The sequence below is a fragment of the Phaseolus vulgaris genome, chromosome 8 (assembly GCF_000499845.2).
Source record: "Phaseolus vulgaris cultivar G19833 chromosome 8, P. vulgaris v2.0, whole genome shotgun sequence".
In the NCBI taxonomy this organism is placed as follows: Eukaryota; Viridiplantae; Streptophyta; class Magnoliopsida; order Fabales; family Fabaceae; genus Phaseolus; species Phaseolus vulgaris.
This window is the reverse complement of record NC_023752.2, coordinates 26,033,669-26,054,528: the sequence shown is the minus strand read 5'-3', so window position 1 is coordinate 26,054,528 and position 20,860 is coordinate 26,033,669. Positions and strand designations below refer to the sequence as shown.

The 20,860-nt window shown below is 42.3% G+C and overlaps 1 protein-coding gene across 1 annotated transcript; it reads right to left on the bottom strand.

Moving 5' to 3' along the window:
- Window positions 1-16,745: 16,745 nt before the first annotated feature.
- LOC137827075 (MYB-like transcription factor EOBII) lies at window positions 16,746-20,537 on the bottom strand. Its single transcript, XM_068633283.1, has 3 exons — window positions 20,108-20,537; window positions 19,833-19,962; window positions 16,746-17,316 (listed from the first exon to the last, which is right to left on the bottom strand). Exons 1-3 carry the CDS (start codon window positions 20,244-20,246, stop codon window positions 16,983-16,985), a joined length of 603 nt encoding a protein of 200 aa, XP_068489384.1. The 5' UTR covers window positions 20,247-20,537; the 3' UTR covers window positions 16,746-16,982.
- Between the last annotated feature and the right edge of the window lie 323 nt (window positions 20,538-20,860).

Here is a 20,860-nt window from a genome sequence, read left to right as displayed (position 1 = left end):
GGGTCTTAACTTTCTCGCCATTGCTTGAACTTTTCCTGGTCGCCAAAGACTCTTGGCGATATCAGCTTCTTCCTGCCTTCACAACTTGGCCATTGTTCCTTCATCTGGGGGTAGAGGCGCCTTTCGGATCCTTCTCTACCTTCCTGAACTTCAGAACAAAAGATCGGGTGACTAGGCGTTCTCTTCGAACCTACCTTAGCCATCCTCCAAACTTCTTCCACCCTTTACACCATACCTGAACTCGTTCGAGACGAGAAGGATTTTATCTTGCCTGAACTCGCTCATCGGCGAGAAGGTCTTTAACTCGCCTAAACTCGCTCATAGGCGAGAAGGTCTTTAACTCGCCTGAACTCGCTCATAGGCGAGAAGGTCTTTAACTTGCCTCTACATTGCCCCAGGGGTTACATCTCCTCGCCCCCAGAAACACTGAGGACTTTTCACTGGTGCCTCTACATTGCCCCAGGGGTTACATCTTCTCGCCCCCAGAAACACTGAGGACTTTTCACTCTTCCTCGCCTGCACTCGCTCGACGGCGAGGAGGTCTTTTATCTCGCCTCAGGACGCGCGAGGGCGTTGAGGTCTTTTAACTCGTGCCTCCGGTCGCCGAAAGACGATGAGGACTTTAACTTTAACAGATGCCTCCGATCGCCGAAAGACGATGAGGACTTAAAACTTTTTTAGAAAGCATGCAATATATCTTTACTTGCCTTAAATCACATATAAGTGACAAAGTCTTTCTTCAAAACTTTCTGAAAACAACAAGCATGCAATCTAAAACAACTTTGAGCTTCGAAAACTCTTCTTTATTGGGTGGCCTCATTAAAAACCCTCCTTAGGGAAAAAGGAGTGCCCCCTTCAAACTGTTTTAACAGAGACATTGTAATATAACTTCGTGTTTGTCTTTACTTACAAAGCTTCTTAACTGTAATACAACTTGAGGTGCGTGGCGTTCCAAGTGCGAGGAATCGCCCCTCCTTCCAATGTCTCTAAGCGGTAGGCGCCGTTCCCGAGCGCCTCGGTTATTCTGAACGGTCCCGTCCACTTGGGCGACAGTTTATTCTCCATCTCGTACTGGTGGGCTTTCCTCATCACCAGGTCGCCTTCTCTAAATTGTCTCGGCATCACCTTCGAGTTATATCTTCGTTCAATCCTTCTCTTCACCGCCTCAGCTTTTAACCTCGCCTCTTCCCTGACCTCATCCAGTAGATCCAGGTTCAACCTTCTTTCCTCATTCGAGTCTTCCTCCACGAAGTTCTGGAATCTCGGCGAGCTCTCCTGGATCTCCACTGGAATCATTGCGTCGCACCCATAGACCAAACTGAACGGGGTCTCATGGGTTCCTGACTGCTCGGTGGTGTGGTACGCCCAAACTATACGGGGTACCTCCTCAGCCCAGCTTCCTTTGGCTTTTTCTAGCCTTCTCTTCAAACCTCTCAGCAACACCCGGTTGGCTGACTCTACTTGGCCATTCGTCTGAGGGTGCTCGACGGATGCAAACACTTGTTGAATTCCCACCCCTTCGCACAGCTTCTTCAACAGGTGACTTGCAAACTGAGTCCCATTGTCCGACACCAGGCGCTTGGGCACACCAAACCGGCACACAATGTTCTTCCACACGAAACCTTCGATCTTGTGTGCGGTGATCTGGGCCACTGGTTCTGCTTCGATCCACTTGGTGAAATATTCAATCGCCACTACCAAGTACTTCATCTGCCTGATCGCCAGCGGGAATGGTCCCAGGATGTCGATTCCCCATGTATGGAACGGCCAAGGGCTGTAGATCGACTTCAACTCCTCGGGAGGCGCCTTGTGCCAATCGGCGTGCTGTTGGCATTGTTTGCAACACTGCGCATACCTCTTGCAATCTTCTCTCATCGTTGGCTAGTAGTAACCTGCACGGAGAGTCCTTCCGACCAGAGCTCGACCCCCGACGTGGCTTCCGCATATCCCTTCGTGGAGCTCTGCCATAATTCTCGTGCATTTCTCGCCATGCACACATTCCAGGAGTGGGTGAGTGAACCCAAACCTGTACAGATCGCCATCAATCATTGTGAACTTGCTAGAATTCTTCTTTACCTTCCTAGCCTCTGTCGGATCCAGCGGGAGAAGGCCATCTACCAGGCACCGCTTGTACTGTGTTACCCAGGTGTCTGGCTCGTGGGTCGTGCAGACCTACGTCATGTTCACCTTCTCTCCCCGACATGCTCTTATTCTTGGCGATCTCAAGGTCTCTTGAGTCAGGGATCTGTGACTCCTCGCCGCTTTCTCCGTCGACTTGCTTATCTGAAGAACAAGGTGATCTGCCACAAATGCTCTCGGCGTCTTCAGAGTTTCTTGAATCACCGTCCTCTGCCTACCCCCCTTGCCTGAACTGGCGAGCTTAGCCAGCAAGTCAGCTCGGGCATTCTGCTCTCGGGGCATATGCACCACTTCAAAGGAGGCAAAGGAACTCTTCAATTCCTGCACATACTCCAGGTAAGCCGCCATTTGTGGATCTTTGGCCTGGAACTCGCCTGTTACTTGCCCCGTGACTAGCAGCGAGTCACTCTTTGCCATCAGCACCCTAGCTCCCATCTCTTTGGCCAGCAAAATTTCGGCGATCAGCGCCTCATACTCTGCTTGATTGTTGCTGGCTTTGAAGGCAAACCTCAAGGATTGTTCGATCAGCACGCCGTTTGGTCCCTCCAAGATGACTCCAGCACCGCTACCCTGCTGGTTCGACGATCCATCCACTGAAGGCACCCAACGGAAGTCGTCCCCTTCAACTCGTGTCGCCTCAGACGAGAGCTCGACCACGAAATCTGCGAAGATTTGCCCCTTGATCGGGCCTCGGGGCTCATACTTAATATCAAACTCTGACAGCTCTACTGCCCACTTCACCATCCTTCCCGCAACGTCGGGCTTCTTCAAGACCTTCTGGATGGGCAGGTCAGTCATCACCAGTATCGTGAAGCTATGGAAATAGTGGCGCAACCTCCTCGCCGAAAATACCACAGCCAGCGCAGCCTTCTCCAGGGCCTAATATCTCGTTTCGGGACCCTGCAGCACCTTACTAACAAAATAAATAGGCTTCTGAGCCTGATCCTGGTCCTGGGCGAGCACCGCACTCACCGCCCTCTCAGTTACAGCAAAATACAACCTGAGAGGGGTTCCCACCAGCGGTTTACACAAAACCGGCGGGCTCGCCAGATACTCCTTCAGCTTGACGAAGGCTTCCTCACACTCCTTCGTCATCCAGGCAAACTTGTTATTGCGTCTTAAACACTGGAAATAGGGATGGCCCTTCTCTCCGCTAGCTGACACGAAGCGAGATAGGGCGGCCATCCGACCTGTGAGCTGTTGCACTTCCTTCACAGTGGCCGGGCTTCTCATCGCCAAGATGGCGGCACACTTATCCGGGTTGGCCTCTATTCCTCTCTCAGTTAAGAGGAATCCCAGGAACTTTCCAGCCTCCACGCCAAAGATGCATTTCTCTGGATTCAGCTTCAACCTGAACTTGGCGATCGTCGTGAACAATTCCTCCAAGTCTGCAACGTGCTTGCTTTTCTCTGGCGAGGTCACGACCATGTCATCTACGTACGCTTGCACATTCCTTCCCAGCATCGGTGCAAGTACTCGATCCATCAACCTCTGGTACGTGGCCCCCAAGTTCTTCAGCCCAAACGGCATCACCTTGTAGCAGTAGCACGATCTCTCGGTCATGAATGCAGTCTTCTCTTCATCCATGGGATGCATCTTGATCTGGTTATACCCCGAGAAGGCATCCAGGAAGCTCAACAACTTACACCCTGCAGCACTATCCACCAGGGCGTCTATGCTTGGTAAAGGATATGAATCCTTTGGGAAAGCCTTATTCAGATCGGTGAAATCGACGCACATGCGCCATTTCCCATTACTCTTCTTCACCAGCACGACATTTGCCAGCCATTCAGGGTACTGGACTTCCCTGATGTGGCCTGCAGCGAGGAGTTTCTGGGTTTCGTCCCTAATCGCCTACCTCCTCTCTTCGTTGAACTTTCTCCTCCTTTGTCGCACTGGTCTCACCAAGTTGTCCATCGCCAAATGATGGCACAAGAAATCGGGATCGATCCCGGGCATGTCCGAAGCGGACCATGCAAACGCATCCAGATGCCGCTCTATCACCTTGGCGATCTGGTCCTGGAGCTCGACCTCCAGGGATCTTCCCAGGTTGAAGATCTTTCCTCCGATCTCTCTCTCGAGCCACTGCTCGACGGGTTTTGGCCTGGTCTCTCTGGCGATCACCGCCCTGGCGATTCCCAGCTCTCTCGCTTCCTCAGGGCGATTCCTCGCCTCTTCTTCCTCCAGATCAACGTTCCCCTCCCCCAGCTCAGCATCCACCATCACCACGTCTCTTACGGCGGTCTCTTCCATTACCGTCGATCTGGGCTTCACACCAGGAGGCGGGGTGGTTGTCACGTAACTCACCGATCTCTTGTTTTTCAGGCTATTCTCATAGCACTTCTTCGCTTCTTTCTGATCAGATTTGATGGTGATCACCACCCCCTCCATAGACGGCAACTTCACCTTCATGTGCCGGGTCGACGGTATAGCGCCTATCCTGTTGAGCGTGGGTCTTCCCAACAGGATGTTGTGTGCTGAAGGAGCGTTTACAACAAGGTATTTGATTTTCTCCGTTCTCGAACCCGCCTCATCTGTAAACGTAGTCCTCAATTCTATGAACCCCCTGACCTCCACCTGGTCACCAGCGAAACCATACAAACACCCTCCATAGGGCCTCAACTGGTCAAGGGGCAGCTCCAACTGCGTGAAAGTCGGCCAGAACATCACGTCTGCCGAGCTTCCTTGGTCCACCAAAACCCTGTGGACCTTTCTTCCTGTTGTGATCAACGAGATGACTATGGGATCGTTGTCATGAGGCACAACGTCCCGAAGATCTTGCTTGGTGAATGTAATGTCCACCTCCGGCGAGTAGTCTTCAAACATATCCACCGTCATCACAGACCTCGCATACCTCTTCCCCTGCGATGCGGTGCATCCACCACCTGAGAAACCCCCTGCAATGGTGTGGATTTCCCCGTGCGTGGGCATCTCGTGCTGCTGGGCCTCTCCACCTGCTGGTTGGGAGCTCGACGCACCCCCCGTCCTCCTATCCAGCAAATAGTCGTTTAGGAACCCGCTCTTAACCAAATCGTCGAGTTGGTATCCTAAAGCCAAGCACGAGTCTAAGGTGTGGCCAAAACCTTGGTGAAACTCACACCAGGCGTCTGGCTTTGGTCCCAGCACCTTGTCGCCCACCTTCTCGGGCGCTTTCAACCTAGCAGATATGTTGGGAATGGCGATCAGGTCCGCCAGTCCCATGACAAACTTGTGCTTAGGCGGGCGATTGTACTCCCGACGTGCTGGTTGCGGGCGTCCTTGGCCCCTGCCCTTGTTCTTCCTTGGATCATAAGGATGGCGAGTCCTCTGATCCCTTTTGGCCGCCGCTGTCTCCAGCACCCTCTGTGGTTGGATCCTGGTCTGGGCACGTGGCCTAGCGGGAGCCACGCTCCCTCTCTTCTCGGCGACTTCACTCTCATCGGCGATGTGGGCCACCGCAAGTCGCCTAACCTCAGCAAACGTGGCAGGGTGAGCCCTGATCAATGCTTCGCAAAATGGTCCCGGCAGCACGCCCTTCTTAAATGCGTAGACCAGCATTTCTTCATCTTTGGCCGGCGACCTGACCATCTGCACCCCAAAGCGATTCAGGTAGTCCCTGAGGGACTCTCCCTGATACTGCCTTATATCAAACAAATCATAAGACACCCTGGGCGGTGCCTTATTCACGATGTACTGCTCGACGAAAATCTTAGAAAACTGTTGGAAGTTGGTTATGTGACCGGTAGGCAGGCTCACAAACCATTCCAACGTCGTTCCCTGGAGTGTGCTCACGAACATCTTGCAGTATACGGCGTCTGATCCTCCTGACAGCATCATCTGCGTATGGAACGTGGTGAGATGAGCTTCAGGATCCTCCACGCCGGTGAAAACAGCCTTAACAGGAACCACACTCGCAGGAATAGGCGTGTCAGTAATCGCCTGAGCGAAAGGCATAGGAAAAACACGAGGCGGCGTTGACGACGCGACCTCTTCAGCAATAGGACGCCCTCGCTACTCCTGAAGAGCTTGACGCAGCTCTTCAGTCACTTTGCTAAGCTCATCATTCCTGGCCCGAGAGGCGACCAGGTCCTCATGCATTCTCGCCTGTTCTATGCGCGAGGCTTCCACATTCGCCTGCAACGAACGCATAATCTCCACCATCTGCGCCATAGTCATGGCGGCGGCGCCTTCAGCAGCAACGGGCGCAACTGGACTTGAACGGTTGCTTCTCATTTTTCTCATGAAACTTGACGAATCACAGAGTGCAATGAACAACACTTCCTTCAGCGACGATCGATTCAGCGATCAATCGGTCAGAACTTCGCGAAACTGCGCAAGAAACCTCAAGAACACAGCGAACCTCCACAGAAACCTGCGACTCCACCAGAAACCACCGCTTCTTCCTCGAAAAACTGAACAAGCCAAAGAACTCAAATCTTCACCGAACAAATCTCGCGTAAGCAACAGAAAAGTTCACCTCACCGAACAAAACCCTAAACGAACGGTGGAAAACGCGAAAACACCGAACAAAACCTAGATGAACAGCGAACAATGGTTGCACCAGCACACAACCACACAGAAAACTGCGAAAACCTCCAAGAACTCACGCTGTGGATGGGAACAGGTTTTAGACAGCCCCACGGTGGGCGCCTGATGATCCTGTCTGTTGACCAGAGCGTTGAAGCTTGCCTCGTCAAACTTGGATCGACGTGTGCACCGCGTCAACCTCCGTCCTTCTTCACGATCCACCTCAAGAACCTGCAAAAGAACAGAGTGGCGCCGCTGCGGCCGATCGCACTCCAACGCCCAAGTCAGTGACCGAACCACCAAATACTAAGAGCAACACTCAAGAACTCTCTCAAGGAACCGTGAACCAGTTCTCTCTCAATATACTCAAGAACTCGCAAGCGTAAAGAAGACAATCTGAATATGCGTACCTCAGAAGTTCGTTGGGAAACCCTTATATACCTGGGCACTTTCTCTCTCCTGGCAGTTACACACCTGGACACGTGGCTCGCATCCAGTCGTACACGTGCCATCATCTGGAGCCTCCTTGACTTGGGCGCTGCTTCTGACTCTCTTTTGGCTAAGTTACTTATGCATGATACTGCTCAGTGCATAGCTATCCTGGAGTGCGATCTCTACTGGATTGGCGAGTTAGGGTGCCTTCGTACACCTTCCCTGTGGTCTCGCCGGCCGCCTTCATAATCTGCACCACCTTCATCTCCGGCGATGTGCTTGCTCCGGCGATGTGCTTGCTCCGGCGATCTCTGATCACTTGGTCGCCTGGGTTTACATCTGGCGACTTCATCTTCAACCCGGTGATCGGAGCACGCCAACTTAATAACTGGAGATCGGAGATCGGAGCACGCCAACTTAATAACTGGCGACTACACGAGCCTCCCGACCTCCTTCCCCTCTGCCAACCTGGCGTCTCATCAACACGCCTATACAATAGCTTGATGCCACGTCATCACTTTCGACTAGCAGGGCGGTACACAAAGGAAAAGAAAAACATAAGAATATAAGAAGAATATAAATGGTGTGAGGAAGGAAGAGATGAAGAGATAGAGGAAGCTTACGGATCATAGTGGTGGTCACGCCACTTGGAGTGGTGGGAGACTCCAACATGAGTGGTGAAGAGCCGTCACTTGAAGTGCACAAACGCCCAAGATAAAACCCACAAAAGGAAGACTTACTCAACACTCTGACAGAGTTTCTTTTCTGTTCAAAATTCAACATGTAAATACATGAAGGGAGGCACCCTTTATATAGGAAGGAGTGACTTGGAGAGCAAGATGAGAGAGGGGTAGAAAATGAAGGGCAGAGGGGCTGCCTAGGGTGTTAACCATGGTCAAAACCGCACCTTAGGCATATCTTCTAGAAGTTAGGTTAAAAACCCTAATTCTAGGTACATGTGTCATGAAAAGTGGGCTTGGAACAAACCCATTTTGCTAAGTACACTCCTATTTATGCTATGTAAACCTTCTCTAGTTTATTCTTCTATTTGGACCCCTAAAGTGAACCCAATTTATTTACAAACATTTTGTCTTGTAAGAAGACTAGAAGAAAGAACATTTGATGTCCTGGTTTAAGCCCAGTTCCTCTACTGCTGAGGTTCTTCCGATATTTGGTGGGGTCGTGTCTTGTAGGTTGAGATGAATGATCAAAGTTGTAAGTGTCTCTTGTGTCCTTGGTCATCTTCTTGGCTAATTGGATTACATCATGCCCCCCCAAGTTGGAAAGAATTCAACCTCGAATTTATGTTTGTTCACAGAGAAGATAGAAATATTTCTAAGTTTAGGATGTGAAGCAAACCTAAGATCATGAAGATTGGGGAGTTCACATGGGTGAATTCTAGATACAGGCCATGTTTGTAGAGAATGTTTAGGGAAGAAATGGATTGTTTGTGAAAATCCTCTTAGAAGGTGAGAACCTTTAAGAGGTTTTTGTAAATCATCCCTAAACTTCTTTATCAAAGATGTCAAGTATTTAGAATGTTTTGGTAATGAAAAAGAGAAGGAAGAAGTATACCTATGAGGCGCAGTTAGTTTTGTATGGGTCAACATTATTGTTTTTATTGCATGAGATGAGATGATGAGACCGTTGTACTTTCCTCTCCTTTTTCATTTGCTCTTTTGGTTTTCATTTTTATTTGGTCCTCATTAACTTCTTTTGGAGAGAGGGGTTTTGAAATAACCTTATGCCCTTGGAAGTTGAAAGACATTTTATTGGTAGGACCATCATGTAAAACTTGTCTATCATATTGCCAAGGCCTTCCTAATAGAATATGTGTTGCTTCCATTGACACAACATCACATAAACCTCATCTTTATACTTTCCTATAGCAAAAGTTACGAGGACTTGTTTATTAACCATAATTTCACCCTTTTCACTAAGTCATTGTAGTTTATAGGGCGTTGTATGAGAGATATTGGGTAATCCAAGTTTCTCCACTACTCTTGTACTTGCCACATTAGCACAACTACCCTCATCTATTATCATGGAACATAACTTGTTGTTGACAAGGCAGCGGGTGTGGAAAATATTTTCTCTTTGGGTTTCATCCAAAGGTTTTGAAATTGTTCCCAGCATTCGCCTTATCACCAATAAGTCATCTTCAGAAGGTATCTCGCATTCACTTTCACTAGGGGTTTTTGAAAGGGTGGAGGAGTTAGGCCTAGAAGATTGATCACTATTGTCAGTGATAGTTGTCGTTTTTCTATCAAATTAATATGATTATAGTGTAGACTTTTCTGACACTAGAGAGATGATAGTATAATTATGGTCAAATGACCCAAAGTCGTCTCCCAACGAATCCAATAGTAAAATCAGTAAATCAATGTTTAGAATTTATCTGCAAGCAATAAAAGTTAGCAATAACAATAAAAAAAAAGGTTTTAGATAGTTGTGCAGAAAATATAAAAGAGATTAAAATAGAAAATAAAATGCGGTTGATCCCCAAGTTTTTCCACCATTTTTGCGAAGCTCCTCCACTTCCAAGGTAAGCCCTGCCACTCGGCGTTTTAGCTTGGAGGTTTGAAGGGCTTCTTGGATGGCCATCTCCTTTGCCCTCCGCATCTTGGAAAGAAGAATGTTGGTCCCAACTAGGGTTTCCCCTAGTTGCCTTGACACATGCTCCAGCAGAGGGTCCTCCTCCAAGCTCTTCAGTCTCTCTTTAGTTCAGGTGGAGTGCAACACCTTTTGGAGGAAGGAGGACAGGTCGGCAGAGGAGTCCCACTGGTCTCCTTCCGAAACATTTTCTCCTTTGCCTTCACGGACTGCGATATCACGAGGGGAGGAGGTGCTGAGAGGGCATTCCCTATAGGAGGGGGCGCGACCATCCGAGTCAGATGGCACAGGAATAGCGGCGTCTGCTTTGCGCTTCCTCTTAAAGACAAGACCTGAGTAGGTCTCATCGTCCTCAGAGGGAGCAACCTCAGCTACCCCTTTGAGCCTCTTATCCTTAACAGAAGGGCCTAGAGCAGAGGGGGCTGGTGCAGTTTTCTTTTGCATGGCCACGGTGGCCAGATGTCTCCTTTTCTTAGAGTCTAGCACCATGCCTGCATAAGAACATAAAGTATATAAGAATTTAAGTAAGCTACACACACAAGCAAAGTAACACTAACAGATGTAAGGGGAAGGGGGTACCAATGTAAGCCTTAAGGGTTGTAGGGCAGTACTCATGTTTAATCAGCTCGACAGAGCTAAACACTACTTGGAGGTTGGAAAGGAAGTCACACACCTTTTGTTCCTGTGCGGGTAAGTCTTCAAGGCTTATGGGTTTCTTGAGCCCAGGTTTCCATGTCCAGTACAATGGAAACCCATCCAAAAGGGTTGGGTCATTCTTGTTGCAGCAAATTTTGAAAAACTTGCCCTTGAAGCCCTTGTACAATTGCTGGAAGAGGATCAACAGTACTCTTCCAATGACCCCATTGAAGCTCACCCACAGCTTTTTACCTGGGCTTTTGGCTTCAAAAAATAAAGGAACACATCCACTAACGGCAGATGGCCGAAGTGGTGGCACAAAATAAAGAAAGCCCTAATGAACACCCAGTTGTTGGGGTGTAGTTGGGCAGGGGTAACGTTGATCTCGGTAAGGAGGGCTCATTCGAAGCTGGCGAAGGGTTAGCGAAGGGAGAGTTTTTTTAAGATGGTGGAGTAGATAAAGCAAAATGGTCCCTCCGACTCCGATGACTCATCATAACAGACAGGTTCGTCTACCCTACAAGGCACAACCCTCACAAATTTGTCGTGCTCTCTTCCAAAGATACGAGATTTGTGGCAACTCTCACTCTTCCTATATAACATTATGCTCTCATGGGTGGTGGACTCAGAGGTTTCCTCTAAGGGGTTATTGGGTGCCCAGGGGTATAGGGATTTGTAGTCATGGGAGGGATGGTTTGAGGTTGTTTGATCCATCTTATGGAGAAAAGCCAAAACAAAGAAGAAGAAGAAAAAACGCGAAACTCAGAAGAAGAAGTGTGTGCGTTTAAAAAAAACAAGAGCAAATAAGCAGAAAAGCAGAGAGTGACGATCACAAAGTGCGAGAAGTGTAAACAGTCCCAACGCAGTTACAAGTAGATTAAGAGCATCGAAATTGTAGGGCGAAGGCGGTTATGGGATGAAAAATGTACCTTGAAGTGATTATGTTTCAAGGGGACGAGGTATTTGGGAGAAGAAAACATAGTGTTCGAAGCAGGGATAGGGATGTTTGAAAGATGCACCAAAGGAGGAATGAAATCGTGAAAGGAACGCAAGAATCGAAAGGGTTAACGTATAATGGGAAGCGCAAACGGCAACGAGCCCCGATCGTTGATCTGGCCACGTGTACGCCAGGGAGAAAGTGTGGTGAAACGTCACCTCGAGGCACTGTGCACATCCTGTCACTCATTCTCCATGTAGGTCGCCATAGGCAAGAAATTAGGCTCTTCGCTGAAACAAGTTCCAGCTCGAGCCTGGGGGGCTTGTGTACTGGCCCAGACTTCGGACATCAGCATCAAACATCGGCACCTGTGGAGCAGGTCGGCTCGGTGGTCTGGTCGCGATAGTGGGCCATGTAAGCGGGCCCCCAGAGATTGTACGAGTCGAAACCTATATATAAGAAAGACCTAATTTGCATGAAGGTTCATGTATGTGGTGTGTATAATACATTCTAGTCTAGCACAAGTAAATATTCCCTGAAGGCACCAAGGCTCAAGAGCGCTAGGGTTTTCAGGGAAAGCTGCATGCATGGCACGTTGAGAATTAGGGCACCTACAGAACAGATGGACCCCGCAGCGTTGGTACGTGAGTTGGTACCCTGACGGCCATACTATTAGATTCTGCACTCCCAAGAGGAAGATTATGTGCACTTATTAGGCTAAGATTGCGTAATAACATACCAGAATGTTCCCCCAATAAACCTAATTTCACTAGATGTAAGGCTCTGGTGAGAGAAAGGTAGGTACAGTAAGTTAACCTAAAAACAGCCTATAAAAGGGAGATGAGAACCCTAGTAAAGGTACACCGTTTCTAAGCTTGAAACTATTTTACTTACTTATTGTTTCTTAGCCCAATACTGACTTGATCGTCGAAGTGCAATCAACAGGTAGGGTCCCCTCTATTTCAACGGGGTCGCTCTCCAACACCCAAGAGGGAGAACAGAAACCGCCAGAAATAGGAGGAGTCACTGCCTGCCTTTGAAGTCAACGACGACTAGGTCAACCAGCGAGAACAGTCTTGATTTGCACAATGACTGGATGAAACTTCAATGATTGATTTTCATAATTCTCATTCATCAGTCTTCTCATTTTTTGTCAAACACTGAGTTTGAAAACTCTGGATGTTGGTTTATGTGCGTCTTGATGTGCCTAAAACACATTTAGAAACCTTTCGTAATTCTCAGGAATTAATAAATTTTATATCTAAAAGCATGGGTATTGCTAAAAAAATATCTTAGATTATTTATGAATTAAGAAGTCTTTCTATTCTTAAATATTAATTTAAATATATTATCAACACTTTTCAGATTAAACTTAAATTAAAATGTGAGCACAATTAGATTTAATCTGGTTTTATATTCTTGTGAATATATTTCGAAAAACATTATCAATCCCGTACACTATTTTTTGAAAACTTTCCTATACAAACTTGAATTAATCAATAGGTGTACAATTATATTTGAAATCAATTTGAAATCCCTTAGGAAATATATTTGTTCTTTGAAATATTTAAGTACATTATATTTATGAACACAATTGTGCTTATAAACACACTCTATTCTCCAATTTTGTTATTCGTTTTAATTTAAAACATTCTCTATTAATTCTTGATATCAAAACGAGTGTGAAAACATATAACAAACATTTGATTCTATATCTAAAATGTAAATACTGAGTTTGAGACCTTCCCTACGTCTTTTGTCTTAATGAGACCTTTGGTGCAACTCTTGTCCGTCTATCACTTCCATGAATCATCGTTTGGCATTTCAGACATGGATCCGATGAGTCTCGAGCCATGGACCAACTTATATATAAGAAACATTGACACCACGTTCAACCCAAAACCTTAAAGCATTAAGTTTGTGGGCATTTATCCTTATATATCGCTCACCTTACTCATCTCCACTCAATGTGGGACTTTAAACTCCACACTTGAATTCCTCGCAATCCCCCCCTCAAGTGCAAGTCTCCACACAATATTGCATACTCAATCCCCTTTGAAAGTATTTTACCCACAAGTGATCTACTCATATAATACTTTCCACTGACGATGTTAATTGTTGAGTTCCTCAAGTGGACGTAACGGGGAGAGTCGGTATCTAACCTAGGAGACATGGATCCGATGAGTCTCAAGTCATGAGTCAAACTATATTATAGAGTATTTGGCACCACTTTCAACCCCAAATCTTAAGACTTTATGTTTGTAGGTCTTTTCCTTATATTTTGTTCACCTCACTTATCTCCACTCAATGTAAGACTTCATACTCCACACTTCAATTTCTCACAAAATAGTGTTTTAGAAAACTTATTTGAGATTATCTTATGACATACAAGTATATGTTGCTTATTTAAACATATTTTCCCTCTTTCTTAAAAATAAGGAATAGTTAACGCTACAAAAATAATTTATTCTTCATCTAACGATGTATGTATATATAATTAGAGATTTGTAGTAGGTGTTCATATTTTGAATCAACTACATATATCGATTTTCTTTCGATTATTAATACATCTATAAAGCTTCCTCCCAAATAACAAAGATTTAGGATATTTCAAAATTAAATTAAATTAAATTAAATGAGACTTCAAAATCTAAAGAAATAATTTATTTTGACACATTTTCAGCTTATTTCAACAAATTCTTCTTTCGATATTTCTCTTTCTTTTGTATCGTATATCTTTTTCTTTCTTTCTTTTTTCTTTTTTTTTATCGGCCTTCTTCTTCTTTATATCCTTTTTTATTTACACCCTCGTGAAAAAACGTTAATACAGAGAGTGAAAAGAAAGCAATATTTTCAACAAGTGCAAAATGTGGTATATAAAAAGTGACACGAAACAACTATCAAAGTTAGAAAAAGAAAAACATCATAAAGAAGAGAACTGAAAGGGAAGGATGATTCCACTAAAATAGCTAGAAGTATTGATTAAAGGGTAACTTTTTTTCAGACATGTTCATGGGTCTGAAATGGGTGGAATATGAGAAGAAAAATAGTACGAAAACTATGAGAAAAGAATGCGAATTAGAGATCTACGGTTGATCTAATAAAAGGAGAATAAATACAGATAGATATAAAAAGTATTTAAAGATATGCAAGAAAAAAGTGAAGGTTAAATCTGATAAGTCACTAGTACCATAAACTGAGGGATAATATTTTATAAACATCTTCATTAAAGACTAATCTCCACCTTAAAAGTTTAACTGGTCATTTTTACTCGAGTTTTCTCTATTATTTTTTTCACTCAGAAAATTCAAATTCGAGACGTTACTAAATAATAAAAAATAATACACAGTACTCCTTTTTATAAGAAACAAACAAATATATTTTATAGTCTCTTTCACTCTATTTGTTTCACAGTGATGAGGATTTTAGCTTTTATTTTAATTTAACTGATGTTCTCAATTTGTCTTCAAATTACTGCTGTTATTAATATCTAGATCGAAACTTGTACTCATTATGGGACGAAAGAAGTATCTTTTTTTATTTATGGTAAATCTATTAATGATGAGTTATCTCATTCCATGCCAGTAGATGTGCTTTTAGGGTAAATATTTCTTGAATCATGTGCAGAGTTATGAGAAGTGTTAGGAACACTATTAATTTCTTCTTCTTCTGATTTTGCAATCTTTCCATACATCTCGATCGAGAAAACGTATTTAAAAAGTGTATTGCTAATACTTTCGTTACCAGTTAAAGAAATCCTGTATTAGAATGTATAACAAAGCTTTTGATCATGACTTTCAACGTTATATCTGATATTTTTTTTTAAAATTAATTCTATAATCAATGTTTTCAAAACTTTAGAGTACAAACTAAAAGTTTGTATAATATTAATTAAAACTAACTCTTTTATATATGATGGATTGATTTTATAGTTTTTATATGAAGGGGTAAAGAGAATAGAATAAGAAAATGGATGTGTTTGTATCATTGTTCAAAATTATGACAGGCTCCTTTGTTCAATTCTATCACGTTTTGTTCAAGTGGCCGACCTACCACGTGAATCTTCCTTATCACATCACGTGCGAGTTTTCTTTTGGGAGTTGAAATTGAATTTTGCACATATAACATGTGACTAAATAGAACGAGTGGCTGATAGATGCTGTATGTTCCTTTTCGCATCGCGTAGGCACAAAGTTAAAGCCTACAAGCAATTGTCCTTGTTTCCTTAATAGGACATGGCACAATCCCAGGACTAGTCTCTTAGTCATCCTCTCAGCCCTCTTTGTCCGAATAAGTGTTGGAAGCTAAACTAAAGTTGAAGTTTGGTACGCCGTGAATGCTCTTACTCTACTGTCCTCACTGGCCTAACTTGGTGCTCACAACATGACAAACTCCTTCAGTTACAATTACCTCATATCATAGCTTATGCATATGAACAATGCCATGATGAAAACTATCAATGCCTATGAAAAATCAGAACGAACCACTGTTAGCTAGTAATCAACGTTACAAGGGATGCATTAGCTGCCAACTGATTTAAAAAATAATGACAACTTACGCATGCATATTGGTGTTTTCTTAATCTCAAAGGGATGTGGTGTAATGGGATGAATTTATGAGGCCCATGTGAAACACCAATGCATCATGGACAAGAGTTAGGTTTCCGTCGGTCTTTAAAACGTTGCATGGCTATGCACAAGAATGGGTAATAAGAAAAAGGAAGTTGAATTGTTAACAAACATAGCTATGGTTGCTATTCTGTGACCACGCGTCAATATGTTGTGGCTTTAGTTAGGTGATGTATATATATACATGTACATATATATACATATATATGGGGATTTTTCTTTTTCCCAATGTAAATGCAAGTTCATGCCCATACTTGTCTGGCTGTCTTTCCGTTTATATGAAGGTGAGTTTGACACTACTATCTTACCATCCCAAACACATCTTACGGGCTCTTACATAACCTACAGGGCTAACAACATTTGTCAACATTTGTTAACATTTTAAAGCTTAATAAGAAAGAGAAGAAGAACAGTTTACCAACATGGTTATTTTTTTAACAGAAAGAACAAATATATTGAAAAGAGGCAACTGGGTTGTTTAGCCGTATAAAAAAGGGATATATATATATATATATATATATCCAAAAAAAACCTATATATACAATAAAGAGAAAAAATATTTACTACCACCTTCCTCTACATTACCCTACTCATACATAGTGAATGTATGATGTTCATAATCACCTGTTTACAGATGTTTGATCTATATACCTATAAGAACATAATTTTTTATTCTCTGAAAACCCTCTATGAAATAATTAAAAGTACTAATTTTACAGGGCATAGTCATCAGCTAGTTGAGCGTGACACAGACAAAAATTGTGATATCCACTTACGTTTAAACAGACAATCATGACAAGCCTGCCACTGGAATTATATTAGACGTCGGAAACTTTGTGTTCCTCAACCATATCTAATTCACATAGCATCTCATTTGATATAAAAGCATGCAAAAAGAGTTTAATATAAGATCTCGTATATATTACAGCACATAACTAATTAGATTCTGACATATAATTGTACGCAAAACCAAACATCCAACTACTTTATATATAAACAAACCTAATGATATATGTTTTGAGCAGGAGATATTCCAGCTTTATGGAACTTAATTAAGCACTTAGTTTATCTTTATAATATTTATTATTTATTTAATCCCCGTTCAGTAACTGCATTGACCAGAAATCCTCCATGCTCCAATAATTGTTGTTGTCATTGGTACAACAACTGGATTGATCAGGAATATTGGGTAACTGAGTTGAAAATGGCTCTAACATTCCTTGGTAACAGGGTGAAGAGTAGGTCTCCATGGGCTCAGCCATGGTGGACACTTGGCTAGTGCTAGCTTGATGATCATTTATCTCAGAATTAGAATTACTCTGTTGCTGATCAGCTTGCTTGATGTGCTTCTGGATCCTGGTCCTCCAGAAGTTTTTTATCTCATTATCAGTCCTTCCTGGTAGTTGCTTGGCAATTTTTGACCACCTGCATGGTGAATGATTTATTTCTAGAAGACAGTGTCATGTAACTGAATAGTACCTTACTGGTTTTTTAACGCTTTTGGCTGTAAAAATTTTTGGAACCTGAAGTTTTTTTGTGGATGAGTAAATAGTGTGGAAGAAAATACTTTGTACTTTGATTAGAACAAAAAGAGTAGGAGAAGAATTTGCTTTTTTGAAAAAAATGTGTTGCCTTTAATCAGTTTTCTTAGACAACAATATCAAACAATTTGATGAGTACAGTTGTATTCACGAGAGAGTAAGCGGATAGCCAGAACAAACCTAGAATGCTACTCGGTTGTAGAAATGCGTTGGGGAAAAGAGGGTGCACGAGTGTGAATGAGGGAGAGTAAGTTAAAACATTTTGTTTAATTTGCTTGAAAGATAAAGCATTAAATGGAAATGTAATTAAAAACTGCCTATATATATGACTGCCACAGCTTTTATTGATTAACTAAAAAGTGGCAACACCTATATTAAATACGGTTGTGGGTCTGATGGAAGCCATGTTCCATGGCTGAGAATCAATGTGACGTTATCTTGGACTCACACTTATAAATCGACCAGTGTTGAGGTACGTAAGATGCTAAATTTCCTTTGCTGTATGAAGATAATTCCTTTGCTTTGTAGCAAGGGCTCTCTAAGAACAGAAAATCAGGTTTCTCAAAGCATGCCTCAGGTAGAGACTAGAGAGAGTATGGTTCAATCAAAACGTCTCCTATTCTCTTTTCCATCCATATCCCTTCATACATACACGCATAACGCATACATATACGCACCAACGCATACAAATTTTCTAGCAACTCTTAATCACGTCACCTTCATTTCTTGTAATAATTTGCGTCATTAACCTGTTTCACTATAAATTCATCTTGCTTATTTCAAAAAAGGCCACGTTTCAATGCTCGCCTCATTAATACTATTCATTTTTATTACACATATATAGTAAATGTAATATTTGAAAACTCAGTTTGGATTAAATGTTTTCTTTCCCACTTTTATTATTATTGGTTGATGATTGGTTTTCTGGTTGAGAGGGAATTTCTGATACCGAGAAAGTAAGGATGGTGCTAACTAGTTTTTATATGCACTATGTAAGTATATCATCAGTTTATATATGCACTATGTAAGTATATCTTCAAGGGGAGGCTCTAAAATTTACAAGGACACCTGCCCTTGTTAAGAAGAGCCAAAAGTGTATGGTTTGGGTCTATTTTCACTCAAACTCTCTTTCATCCGAACTAGAAAGCTATAAAGATATGCGCACTTCCATGAGTTCAACCTAAAGTGGAAGGTCCTCTTGTCCAACTTATTTAGTCCTCGCTCATAAGCCTTATAGAAATAGTCATTTGTAAAACTAGATGCCGCTTTGAAAAATTAAAACACCTTTATATCTAGTTATATATACTACTAACTACTCAGAAACAACTTCAAATACCATCTATTTCTTGTTTAAGGTAATCTCTTTTATCTTTACTATTTACACCCAATTTTCTCGTCTTTCCATCTGCAATTCATCTCCCTTTTCTAACTTTCATATATTTTATTATCATCAACAATTTTTTCATCTCATGTCCAAACCCTTACGTCATCTATTTTTTTCCATTCATTTAAAAGCAGGCAATAATGTGTTTATATATGGTTTTTCTCATAACTGTTTAGGTTTTCTATATATATGATGAAAAAATATCATATATGATTTATTTTCAGTCGAAAATAAATATAAAGAATCTTCCACGCAGCTTATTCACCTGCAACTTTTAGACGAATAATTAGAAGTAAAAAATAATGCTAAAATATGAAAAAAATTTGAAAACCATCCATTGAAAAAGAGTTTATGACGAATTTAAATAGGAGAACAGAATTGAATATCAAGTGAAGAAGAAGAAGGAGAAGAAGAAGAAGAAGAAGAAGAGGAAGAAGAAGGTTGGTGTTGATTAATAGGTTGTGATTATTGTTAGATCTAAAGGACCTCTCTCCCGCCAGCCATATGCATACATATATAGGAGAGAGGGAGAGCTAGGGCGAGCGAGGATTAATGCAACAGTAAGGATTGATGCATAAAATGTCCTTCAAAGGAAAACAGTCCAATTCTTGGATTTGGAGGCAATCGAACACAATCATTTTGAAAGATCTTAAAAAATTAAATACAGATTTTATCTAAGATAATATTTGTGGCCAAAAGTTCCACAAAAACCCCATATGTTTAACCTTTCCTTGGCTAGAGTTTTCTCCCCGACTACACTCCCTCGATCCCCCTCAAATATAGTCTTCCAAGAATATTTGTACTCATGGGCCTTCTAGTTCGAATGCCTCCAAAATCAAATACTACAACTTAAAAGAAAGCAAAAAAACTTCTTCAATGGTTCGAAAATAAACAATAGTTGACAAAAAATATATAATTTCCGGGTAAAGAATATCATTTATGTGGAAAAAAAATATATATTTGTTTCCTTTGTCAATTTTCATGATATTAATTAACAAAAAATGTTCAAAATTTACCTGTTTCCCCACTTTGCGTGAAGCTCCATGATCAAAAGTTGTTCCTCGGCTGTAATATTCCCTCTTCTAACATCAGGACGGAGGTAGTTTAGCCACCTAAGCCGGCAACTCTTTCCAGTACGTTTAAGACCTGTTATAGCATGCATAATGATGAATCATTTTCTCGCACCCTTGGGTTTAAGTTAGAACGAAAAAAAAAACAAGAAAAAAATTATAAAAAATATAATACTCAAAGTATAATAAAAGTTGAAGAACAAAAATATGCTTATGCTTACCAGCAGCTTTGGCCAAAGAGTTCCAAACACCTTCCCCATGATTCGAAATATAGTTGATCAAGATCAAATCTTCTTCCATTGTCCATGGCCCTTTTCTCACTTCAGGATCTTGAGACGTATTGCACTGTTTTTTATCCATTATTTTTTTTTGATTGTGATAGAGAGAAGGTGGGGTGGGGAAGAGGGAGAAAGAGAAATACCGATAACTTAATAATGGGGGTTGGAGTGTTTAAATAGAGGCAAGACTAAATAATGTGTTAATTTTAATGAAATTTTCTATTAGGGATAACTAGATTTTACGTACCTAACTGTGTTTATCATGTTAACACATGCATGCATGACTATGTTTTTGGTTTCCTTTGGCAAAACTAAAGCTTAATAGAATAGTGTCACTACGTACTCTTAAGTCACGCACATGCACTAGATCATATCAGGTGTCTATACGCATTTTTTTTTATCAAAACAAGAGAGGAGTGTATATATTTCATAAATATCTTTAGCCCTGTGCTATAGAACGATTAGTGCAGTTTAGGGATTATAGTATAAAGAAAATATCATAATAAACTTCAAATTTGTCAAGTTATATATCTTTCACCCTAATTACATAACAAAAAAGTAGGCCATTTCTTCAAAATTTTCGCCCTAAAAGTAGATTATGTTAAAGCGGAATCCAATACCATGCAAACCATGAAATAATGAATTTGGAATTGTGGTTTTATTATAACCCTAAATCTGACCCACCACACTTCATCT